This window comes from Nicotiana sylvestris, chromosome 7 (genome assembly GCF_000393655.2).
Source record: "Nicotiana sylvestris chromosome 7, ASM39365v2, whole genome shotgun sequence".
Taxonomy (NCBI): Eukaryota; Viridiplantae; Streptophyta; class Magnoliopsida; order Solanales; family Solanaceae; genus Nicotiana; species Nicotiana sylvestris.
In genome coordinates, this window is record NC_091063.1 from 4,541,055 (window position 1) to 4,553,831 (window position 12,777).

The 12,777-nt window shown below is 40.1% G+C and overlaps 1 protein-coding gene across 1 annotated transcript; it reads right to left on the minus strand.

Annotated features, from left to right (window-relative positions):
• Positions 1 to 1,662: 1,662 nt before the first annotated feature.
• Positions 1,663 to 2,205, minus strand: LOC138872694 (uncharacterized). The gene has a single exon (XM_070151104.1). It carries the CDS (start codon positions 2,203 to 2,205, stop codon positions 1,663 to 1,665), a length of 543 nt encoding a protein of 180 aa, XP_070007205.1.
• Between the last annotated feature and the right edge of the window lie 10,572 nt (positions 2,206 to 12,777).

Genomic DNA, 12,777 nt, shown 5'->3' on the forward strand with positions numbered 1-12,777 from the left:
GTTTGTGCAAATGGAATTGGGAGAGTTCTTGTCGATTTCTATTGTGGTTAGAGATGTGTATTTTCTACGAGTGTGAGAGGCATGGGATGTGTAATGATTTTTCCTTCTAGACGGGATCAATGGAAGTTCTTAGCTAGATGAGTTACAGTTCAGTTCTGAAAGGAAGTACATAAAAACTCTTAGGCAACGGGTAGCCTTAGATAATCATGGAAATGGTTCTGCTAATTGGAAGTGATTTGATGAGAGTATATGTTTCAGAAAAAGGGTAATATGATTAAATTGATGATACTTCGGTACTATTGTGGTACTTTCTTGTTGGATCGACTAGTGATATTCGGGTTTGCTTGGTGGCACAGGGAAATTTTAGAGCATGTATCGTGGAATGATTTGGGTATAAAAAGGTACACATGTGTTCGGACGGCGAAATTGGGATCAGATATGGTGATTCATGTGCCGTGTGGATGTGGAGACGGAAGTTCTCATATACAGGCTATGATGTGGTTGTAGATCGTGTGTATCGGCGCTGTTTAGCAACTACCGGGATTTGGAAGCCCGGGTGGATCTTTCTTTGCTTGATATGTTAGATTTTGGATGTGATGTCGAGGATTTAGACTGGTCGGTGTTGGGTTATTCTGGACTATTGCGCTATGGGCTATGCCGGAAAATGCCACGGATTGAGTGGCGATATTCGACGGATCATGTCCTATTGGAGAGATTTTTATACTTCAAAGACCCAGCGGACGACTGGGAAGGATTTGCCTTTCTTAATTGGGATCTTGTGATGGGAGCCAGTGCTGAGGCTCCTCATATTGATTCACTTCCAGTGGTGAGGAACTTTTCGGATGTGTTTCTCGTGGTCGGGCACACCACCAGGCAAGGTTGTTGATTTGGTATTGATTCGATGCCAAGTACCGTATTGTATGGCACCGACAGATTTAAAGTAGTTGATGAGCAGCTCCAGGATTTTCGTGATAAGGAGTTCATTGGTAGGCCAACGCGGATGCGTGTTCTAATTTGAGTTGGCTTGGTTGGCTCCAAATTGTATTGTTGAGGGATGTGTTGATTCAATTGTTATTGAGCTTATTAGTAATCTAGGGAGATCTATGAGTTACCTTCTGTGTTGCGAGGTGTTGTGATTCATTGGCTATAGGCACTTATGGTACAGTTCGATTGGGGTTTCATAGTAGAAGTCGAGCGGGAAGAAAAATTTGGTGTTGCTCGGTGAATGGTGTGTTGGTTACGTCCTTTCGGGTTTGTGTGATGTAGGTTATTTTCTCTACCGTGGGTATGATGATTTGTTTTGGTTCCAGACATCAAATTGTACGTGGTTATCGATTTCGAGCATAGTGACTTGAGGTGGTTCATATAGAGCAGTGTTGGATAGGATCGTGCATCGCAGTAAAGTTATGTGGAGGTATGACCTTCCGAATTAGATCCCCGCAAGTCATAAATTAGTAAAAACAAGTATGGGAAGTCTTATTTAGAGAAATGGGGTTCTAGAAAGCAAAACGACCAGTCAGGTCGTTACATTCTCCACCTCTTAAACAAACGTTCGTCATCGAACGGGTTTAAATTCATACATGAAGTGCTAAATAAGTGTGGATATCTATTCCGTATGTCCTCCTCGGACTCCCAGGTCGCCTCCTCAACTGGTTGGTCCCTCTACTGGACCTTCACTGCAGGAATCCTCTTGGATCTCAACTGGTGATCATGTCTATCAACAATGGCAACTGGCTCCTCCTCATAACCCAAACTCTCATCTAGCTGAATAGTACTGAAGTCTAACACATTAGACAAGTCAGTGTGATACCTCCGAAGCATAGACACGTGAAACACTGGGTGGACCCCTGATAAGCTGGGAGGTAAAGCAAGATCATACACAACCTCCACAACTCGCCTCAACACCTCAAATGGGCTTATAAACCTTGGGCACAATTTGCCCTTCTTCCCGAATCTCATAATACCCTTTATCGGGGAGACTTTCAAGAGAACCTTCTCGCCGACCATAAATGATACATCCCGCGCCTTCTGATCCACATAACTCTTCTTTCTGTACTGTGTTGTATGAAGTCTTTCCTGGATTAACTTTACCTTTTCCAAGGCATCTTTTACCAAGTCAGTACCGTACAACTTAGCCTTGTCAGGCTCAAACCACCCGATAGGATAACGACATCGCTGACCATATAAAGCCTCAAATGGAGCCATCTAGATGCTGGACTGATAACTGTTGTTGTAAGAGAACTCGGCCAAAGGTAAGAACTGATCCCATTGCCCTCCAAAGTCAATCACATATGCTCTAAGCATGTCCTCCAAAATCTGAACTGTCCGCTCTGATTGTCCGTCGGTCTATGGGTGAAATGTTGTGCCGAGCTCCACACGGGCCCCCAACTCACTCTGTACGGCTCTCCGGAAATGGGAAGTGAACTAAGGGCCTCTATCTGATATGATGGAAACAGGCACACCATGCAACCAAACTATCTCCCGAATGGCCAACATCTCTGAAGTATAAGTGGCCACAACCGGAATGAAGTGTACCGACTTGGTCAATCTATGACAATGACCCAAACTGCATCAAACTTATGCAAGGTCCGCGACATCCTAACTACGAAGTCCATAGTAATGCGCTTCCACTTCCACTCGGGTATAGGCATCTGCTGAAGTAGGCCATCTGGCCTCTGGTGCTCATATTTAACTTGTTGGTAATTCAAGCACCTAGCTACATACTCAACTATGTCTTTCTTCATCCGCCGCCACGAATAATGCTGCCTCAGGTCATGATACATCTTCGTAGCACCTGGATGAATAGAATATCGTGAACTGTATGCCTCCTATAGAATCCTCTCCCTCAATCCATTGACATTAGGAACACATAGGCGACCCTGGAGTCGCATAACACCATCCTCGCCAATAGAAACCTTCCTGGCACTACCCTATAGCAATGTCTCTCTAAGAATTGCCAGATGCGGATCATCGAACTGTCGAGCCTTGATCTATCCCAATAATGAAGACTGAACAATGACACATACAAGAACTCGGCTGGGCTCTAAAATATCCAACCTCACAAGTCTGTTAGCCAAGGACTAAACATCCAAAGCTAGTGGCCTCTCCTCCGCTGAAATTTATGCCAAGCTACCCATACTCTCTGCCTTCGTGCTTAAGGCATCCGCGACCACATTTGCCTTGCATGGATGATAAAGAATGGTGATGTCATAATCCTTCAGTAACTCAAGCCATCTACACTGCTTCAAATTGAGATCCCTCTGCTTGAAAAAATTCTGTACCTGCAATGATCAGTATAAACCTCACATGACACCCCATACAGATAATGCCTCTATATCTTAAGAGCATGAACAATTACTGCTAACTCTAGGTTATGCACAGGGTAATTTTTCTCATGAACCTTCAGCTGACATGAAGCATATGCAATAACTCGCTCTTCCTGTATCAATACATACCCCAAGCTAACGCGTGAAGCATCACAATATATAGTATACATCTCTGAACCGGAAGGCAACACTAGAACCAGTGCTGTAGTCAAGGTTGTCTTGAGCTTCTGAAAGCCTGCCTCACAATCATCGGACCAACGGAAAGGAGCACCCTTTTGGGTCAATCTAGTCAAAGGTGATGTAATGGATGTAAAGCCCTGCACAAATCGGCGGTAATAACCTGCTAACCCCAGGAAACTCCTGATCTCAGTCACTGAAAGAGGATGTGTCCAACTTTGAACTACCTCAATCTTCTTAGGATCCACTTTAATACCTTTTCGTGATACAACATGCCCTAAGAATGCTACTGACTCAAGCGAAAACTCACACTTGGAGAACTTAGCATATAGCTTATGTTCTCGCAATGTCTGAAGCACTAATCTCAAATATTGCTCGTGCTCCCCAAGCTATGTGAGTAAATCAAGATGTCATCAATGAAGACAATAACAAAGAAATCAATATAAGGCCTGAACACCCCGTTTATCAAGTCCATAAATGTTGTTGGGGCATTAGTCAAGCCGAAGGACATCACCAGAAACTCATAATGGTCATATCTAGTACGGAAAGCAGTCTTCAGGACATCTGAGTCCCGAATCTTCAATTGATGATACCCTATTCTCAAGTCTATCTTGGAAAATTCACTAGCACCTTGCAACTGGTCGAACAAATCATCAATGTGCGGAAATGGGTACTTGTTCTTGATGGTAACTTCGTTCAATTGGCGATAATCAATGCATATCCGCATAGTACCATCCTTCTTCTTTACAAACAACACTAGTGCACCCCAAGATGACACACTCGATCTCACAAACTCCTTTGCTAACAACTTCTTAAGATGCTCCTTCAACTCTTTTGGAGCCATACGGTACGCTGGGATAGATATAGGCTGGGTACTTGGAGCCAAATCGATACAGAAATCAATATCATGATCCGGTAGCATGCTTGGAAGGTCAGAAGGGAACACATTGACGAACTCCTGGACTACTAGAACTGAATCAATCTACGGAGACTCTGCGGTGGTGTCCCGAACATAAGCTAGATAAGCCAAACACCCCTTCTCGATCATATATCGAGCCTTCATAAATGAAATAACCCGACTAGATGTACTAACGGAGGAACACTTCCACTCCAACCTTGGCAACTATGGCATCGCTAAAGTAACAGTCTTGGCATGGCAATCTAGGATGACGTGATATGGGAATAACCAGTCCATGCCTAGGATGACCTCAAAGTCGATCATATCAAGCAACATGAGATCTACTATAGTCTCAAAACCATAGAATGTGACCACACAAGATTGATAGATCCGATCCACAACCATAGAATCGCCCACATGAGTGGACACATGAACAAGAGTACCCAATGACACACGAGGAATATCCAGAAAATGAGCACACAGAGATGATACATATGAATAGGTAGACCCTGCATCAAATATCACTGAAGTATCCCTAACGCAAACAGAAATAATACATGTGATAACAGTATCTAAGGCCAATTAATCTGGTCTGGCCGGAAAAGCATAGAATCTAGCTGAAGTGTCGGCTGGCTAGCCTCCACCTGACTGAACAGTAGCTGGCTGACCTCCCACTACCTAGCCTCCACCTCTAGGACGGCCCCTACCCGTATGTCCTCCGCCTCTGGGCGGCTAGGCAGCCAGTGCTGAAATCATAGGTTGTTGGCCCTACAACACTGCCTTGCCCCCGAAGTCTGGGGCAAGTCCTCTTCATGTGGCTCGGATCTCCACATTCGTAGCAACCTCTCGGCGCCATAGACTGCTGCCTTGAAGTCTGACCCTGATGGCCTGAATACCCACTAGAGGAACCTTAAATAGCTGGTGAGCGGTATAAACTCTCCGGTATAGCACTAGAGTAGGAGCTGGAAGAACCCTGAGGACCTGAATAACCGCTGGAAGAACCCTAGATGGCTGGCGGGCGGTAAGAACTCTCTGGTATGGCGCTGAAATAGGGGCACGCTGGAGCACCTCGAGGAGGTAGTGGTGATGAATATGGGGAAATGCTGGGCTGACCCCTCCCAAACTAACCTCTGTCCCTAGCCGGGGCACCTCTAACCTTTCTAGAAAATCTAACCCTCTTGTCCTGCTGCATCTCCTCTCTACCTCTCAGACGGTAGCCCTCGATCCTCCGAGCAATCTCCACTACCAGCTGATAAGGAGTCCCTATCTTAACCTTTCGGGCCATGCGAGCCCTAATAACATAATGTAACTGTTACGCCCTGCAATATTACGTTGATATTACATCCCGAAGTATTATATTACGATGATGTTATGCTTTGTAGTATTAAATTACGATGATGTTGCACCCTGTAGTATTGTACGTTGAATTTGTCGTAAGGTAATTGACATTAGTCCAATGAAAAAGATTATTTGGAGATTATAAGGATTATGCTATTTTAAACAAATGATGAGTAAATTCGTGAAATGAGAGGGGAAACAAGTCAAAGAAAATGATTTTTTCGTCCAAGTTTGGCATATTGGAATAAAATACGGGTCGAGCGTTAATACCCGATATTTTTCGAACTAGTACCATACAAGATACCATATGACCACGATAGTAGGATGTATAAAGTGCATTAAAAGTAAGTAGTATTTTAAGTAATTTGAGACAATTCTTAATAATGTCGGTAATTGATTAATTACCGGGTAACGAAATATTACCTAATTAACTAATGAGTTTGGATAAGATTAAAACCCCACCCCACTCCCACGTGCCAGCCATATGAGAATTAATTAAGATGACTCTTAGAGTCATTATATTATGTGGCAAGAAATGGGGATGTGTGGATTTGTCAAGTCTTTTATCACTATAAATAGTTGGATCATGTGTACTGGGACGAATCTTCTCAAAAATATCACGACTTGTGATGATGAATTGCTTAATAAATGACTTGCTAGGATTCGTTCACTTTAAAGGATACCCAAAGTCAAATTTTGGAAATATTGGTATTCATTTCCAGAGTATTATTACTTATATCTGGATTTTAGGAATCCACAATAAATGGATTAGAGGAAAGAAAGTCAAGTGAGTTTGTTTTCAACGTCAACACTGGTATATATGTTAGCAATAAAAGTCATCAACTTGGAAGTGTTATTTTTTCCGATTCTTCTTCACGAGGACACCTTGAGTGTCAGCTAAAGTAGTATATGGACTGCATATCGACACGAAAAAATTAGAGTTCATCCTAGTTGGGCTGGTTCATGATGTTTGTAGTTTGGCTCAGAAGCTCAGGTGCAATATTTTTCTCAAGAACATCATACGGATTTTCCCCTACTCCAGGTATGTTAAGGCTATCCCTTATTTTTTTGGCATGATCTATACGACACGGAAGAAACGAGCAAATGCACAACTTCCATAAATGACTCTATTCATAGAAATACTAGAGATGCTTATGTTCTTGATTCCCCATGTGTCATATTATTCTATTATCTGTTCATGGGTCTCAAAAATACGTAAGTTAGTAAAGTTTATTTCATGGTATTAATCAGAGGCTTAATGGTCTTATGACGTACCGAAAGATTTTATTAACGTATCGCATATGCATTTCATGCATTTATACATGCACATTGACCCATGACCAGGTGACATTATATATGCATATATATATATATATATATATATATATATATATATATATATATATATATATATATATATATATATGGTATATGGGAAATGTTATGGCATTATATACGCACCATCACCTGATCAGCTGGTATACGTTGATGATTTGCCAACACTGGTCGAGATGATATGATGGGACGCCCTCAGAGGCTTGATGATGTTATGTACGTACAGACCTATGCATTACATGACATATACATATGCATGATACTATAAATAGTTCATGATTTACAAGTTATCCAGACTTACAAGTTGAGTCCTTTACTCCATGTTTCTTCCATGTTCTTCATATACTGATTTCCATTCCTTACATACTCAGTACATTATTCGTACTAACGCCCTTTTTTTGGGAACGCTGCATTCATGCCTACAAGTATAGACAATCAGTTTGACGAGCCCTCATAGTAGACCAGATTGACATTCAGCGAAGGATCGGTCAGACTCCACCTCATTCAGAGTGCAGCCGAGTCTATGAGTCACCGTGTTAAAGTTTTGCTACAGTCTTATGGGTAGGTCGGTACCCTGTCCCATTTGATGTCAAATAATCTTAGAGGCTTTGTAGACAGAGTTTTATTTTGTACAGTATGTTAGAGGCTTTGACGGCCTATATGTATTTATGTTTTAAGAACGATGGTTCATTGATACAATGGTTGCCCACTTGCAGTTATGCACTACACGTTGTTACCATGTTGGCCCACGATGGTCACAGAAAGAATGAGTTATAGAATGGTTCGCTCGGGCCAGTACGACACCGAGTGCCAGCCACGCCTCCCCAGGTTTTGGGCATGACAAAGTGGTATCAGAGTAGTTCTGTCCTAGGGAGTCTATAAGCCGGGTCTAGTAGAGTCTTATTTATGGGTGTGTCATGCATCGCACTTATAAGCAGGAGGCTACATGGCATTTAGGATTGTCACTCTTTCTTCTTACTCTAGATCGTGTGGTAGAACTCAGTTGTAAGAATTCAAATTCCTAACTTCTATTTTATTCGTAATAAGACGATACCTATATCCAAAAAGACGGTTGGTAAAAGACATTGCTATGGAAGAGTTAAGTCATAGGAACTCGACTTTGCATCATGCTTATGATAAGTAAATGTGAGGTCTTCAACAGATCATATGCATACTGAAAGGTGTAAGCCTCTTGATAAGGAGTCTTGAGGCAAGAATACCTATCTAACTTAATGGTGAAAGACAATGAGAGATTCAGAAGATAAATACAAGTTTCAACAGGCAAAAGAAGCAAGATGAAAAAGAGTACGAGGTGCCCAGTTAATGAAGGTTAACAATGTTTATAATATAGGTAGAGGAACATAAGCTTTTTGAGTTATATTCAATAGTAATAGAGGTATGTACAATTAGCCGTATCCATCTCAGTTATGCCCTATGGGGGCTAACAGGTATAGCTTAAGAAAAGGACGGAACATCAGGATCCAGTTGGGGTTAAAGTAACCCAAAATGGTGAATGTATTGTTTGTGTTAGTTGACATTTCCGAAGGGTATTACAAATGTGCTAATAGATCTTCTTGTGAGACACCCAAATGGTGCACTCTAGAATATTACAATTAGATGTGAATACTAGTATGATCGGGAAAAAAATCAAAGATAGGCATTGAAAGCCTGGAAGGGATGAATATTACCTTAGTGTGACTCTCGTCTCTAGTAGAGCAAGGACGTTGAGCAACCCGAAGAGCCAATGGATGAAGCAAGGGGAGAAAAAAGTAAAAGAATGTCTTGCTGAAGTTTTCATAAGAAAGGGATAGGCAGAAATATTAGCAGAGTAATAAGAAGAGAGATAAGGAAGAATTATGAGTAAGATGTGATACATGGATCACAACGGTAGATCAAAAATATGACGGTATTACCGGGTCCATAGTTAGGTGAAGGAAGAGACGAGAGGTGATAGGCCGTAAGACAACAAAAGAGTATAGGCCATGAAGCCATATCCTCATTTCAAGAAGTAAGTTCGTGACTTTAACGTGATTAACAGAAGGAAAAGTTAGACCCCAGGGTAATAAAAATCAGTTTGGACTGGTGAACAAGATAAACTAAACATGAATTAGGAACTGAGTGATTTGATAATAGTCAACATCATGAGAAATTCAGATTACATTCCAGCAATAATAGAATGGATAATAAAAGAAGATCCATGATGAAGTCAGAGAATGGTCATTCAGGGAGACGTTTCCCTAAAGCAAGCAATATGAGCAAAGTTAAGCTTAAGGGACTGTATGTGCCAGTTACACTAAGTGTCACCATCGCGAGTGAAGAATTTTGTTATCCTTGGTACAGAAAGATTACCGCAAGGCGAGTAAGGGTCATTGATGATGTGAAAGGACGCCAAAGATGAAGAGGAAAAACATCTATAGGCAGGTCGTCATAGCTCCAAGTCTTAGTACTCCCCTAAAAGGGGGAATATGGAATGATAAAGGAAGTAAAGGTTCCTGCCCGAGATGTTATTGATAGATAAGGAGCCAGTATGTGAGGTAAGTTAAGAGAAGGAAATAACCCAAGAAAGATTACGTGGAATATGGATATGCGAATAGGACGACGAGTAGTTAGTAGTTAATTCAGGAAGAGCCTAGTCATGACTAGACAAGAAGTTATAGACAAATCAGCAGATCATTCAAGATAAATGCAGCAAACCCCAACATGGAGAATTCAACCTTGCAGTAATGTCATTATAATACTTGAGATATATTCAAATAGGAGTCGGACTAGTTAAAGGTACCGTATAAGTGTTACGGGGATAAAAGAAAATGCCACTGGGAAGACAGTTAAAATATCAGTTCAGAAGCAATCCTACAAACACAACGACACAGAGGTAAGCAACTACAGATGATTATAGGCAAGGAAGGACATCAAAAAGTCCGTAATAAGCTCACAGTTTTACGATAGTCAAGGGGTCTCCCTAAGTACTACAACGAAAGATGATGACGTCCAAATCCACTACTAAAAAGAAAATGGATACAGTCGCATGTAATATAATATACCCAACTACGAGTCGGGGTCGAATCCCATAAAGAACAATATGTAGGCGATTAGGAATGTAAGAGAATTATAACTTGTTATGCAATGCCAAACACTTAGAATTGGTTTTAGAAAATATTTATACCTAAATGCGGAAATGTAAACTAACCTAGAAAGTGAGTAAAATGATCAATGGCTACAAGTATGGATGCATCAGGAGTTACACTCAAGTAACGATCTAATGTATTTCACGATTTTACAAATATGAGCGAGTTTATGTTAATTAGCCACGAATAATAATTCTTAATTAGCTTCTTCCGAAAACTAACAAGACTTTCTAATTGAATTATTCCTAATCCAATTAAGAGAATAAGCACACATGGAATGGCTACAAGTACTTCAATTCTATTCCTAGGTAGAATCTATAAAATGAGGGTTAACGCCTCAAGTTCTTGTTAATTAATCTTTCCCAACCCCAAACTATCTTTTCCAAAATTAACTCGGAGTTAACGGGGGAGTCCTAGGGTTAGCTAATCCTAGGGGTGTGCATTCGATTTATCGATTCGATTTTGACCCATATCGATAATTACTTATCGATTAGCGATTTGTACATATGCTTATCGTTATCGTTTCAATAAGGTTTCGATTTCGATTTAACGATTTTTGGGGCTTATCGATTCGGTTATAGATTACACCAATAAGAAAATTTACAGGATTCCACGGAAAGTATATCGCTACAAACACACCTAACTAATATGGACAAAAGGAAGCTAAAATAAGAAGAGCACCATTTATAACATAAAAATTGTGTCAACAAGCACATGCAATGAAACTAAAGTAAGGGATCAAATGTATGCGACCAACACTCCAACGGTATAAAAAACAAAAAAATCAAAATACATCATCACGGCTAATTCTATTTTCCATTAATTTGAACTTCATTCCCTTGAGCTTTAAATATAATCATTCCTTAAATGTGGTAGAGGAAATAATAGGGTTAGGGACTTAGGGTAAAGGAAAGGGTATTATAGAATAAGGGTAAAAAAAATTTAAAAAATTAAAAAAAAAATTAATGTAGCTTATCGGTTTATCGATAAACCGATAATCGAAGAGGACAAAATCGAAATCGATAAATCGATAAGGAAAATTTTGAAATCGAAATCGAAATCAATAAATCGATAAACCGATTCGAATGCACACCCCTAGCTAATCCCTTTGGAAACATTAAATAACAAGAATAATTAAAGAAACAACAACTCACTTCATAAATAAATGAAAATCATTCAATACTTAAGCACAACAAGGTATTTAATCCACACTTTAACTATGAATATTTCCATAAGCAAGATTCAAGTGTTTGAAATAAATACTACACACTTAAATATTCAATACAAAGCAAGGAAATGAAGAAATAAACATAAATGGGTAAGAAATCCTTAACCACAAGCTTGAAATCTTCAAAACCCAAAGTGTGTGTGCAAACCCTAGCTTCCACCTTGTTCTCTCTAGTTCTAAGAACTGAAAATATGTCAAATGATCCTCAAAATATCTGTTAGGACGAGTATAAAAATGGTTTGGGGTTGAGAAAATGTGAAATGCCTGAATTACCCAGGTCTGATGCCCGTTGACCGCACCTGCGGAAGAATCATCGTAGGTGTGGCTCCGCAGATGTAGAGATCCCATCGCAGAAGCGAAATGCCAACTAAAACTCTGTCACCGCAGATGCGGTTCACCAGGCATAGATGCGCAACCGCAGAAGCTGTAATCTAACCGCAAATGCGGTTTCTTGCAAGCTCAGACAACTCTGCAGAAACAGGCCTTTTCACGCAGAAGTGGGGTCGCTTCAATACCTCTCTAATTTTATTCAAGGCTCCATATTTATATACATACATAGATTTCTCTTTTTATTTTTATTTTTTATATACATATTTTTCTTTTGGAGCTTGAATAATTTAATATGAACACTTTGAGATATATGTTCCTACACTCAATGTACAACCTTACCAATTTCCACTTTGACACCACACCCCCAACTTAGGCTTTTAGCCTCATTCTCAATGTTCAAGGAGGGACAGGTTCAAACGAGGGAATTATTTTACAAAAGAGGAAAGGTTTGTAATGAGGTAGCCAAAGAAAAGGTTAAAGGCTCAAATAGGGTACTAGTGATAGTATTTATACAATGGTAGGTTTGAAAGGCTAAAGAGGTTTTGCAAATAACACAAAGAATGCATGAGATCATCCCTCCAACCAAACATACTATCATTCGCGTTGAAAGACCAACCGGGCAAGTTCTAGATGATAGAAGTAAACAAAAAATTTATTTGTACAAACACTAACACACATGGCACATGAATTAATCAAGATGGATCAATTTCATTTTCTAATAAGAGCATCTAGAGCAATATTATTTAAACTAGTGGGCAAAGAGTCACTAAAAGAGCCAAAATTTTATCACAAAAATTATTATTCACCATGCAACTTACTTGTTTTAGTTCAAAACCAAAATTTGGAGGGGTATTCTTAATTCACATTTCACATACAAGAGACTAATTTTATTAGTACCAAATAATCCAAAAGTCACCTCCTAGCAAAACAAGACTAATTCCCTTAAGAAAGTTGTTACACCATCTATCATAGAGAAAAGTCACCCAGTTCACTTCAAAAATGTTCCTTGGGAAAGAACCG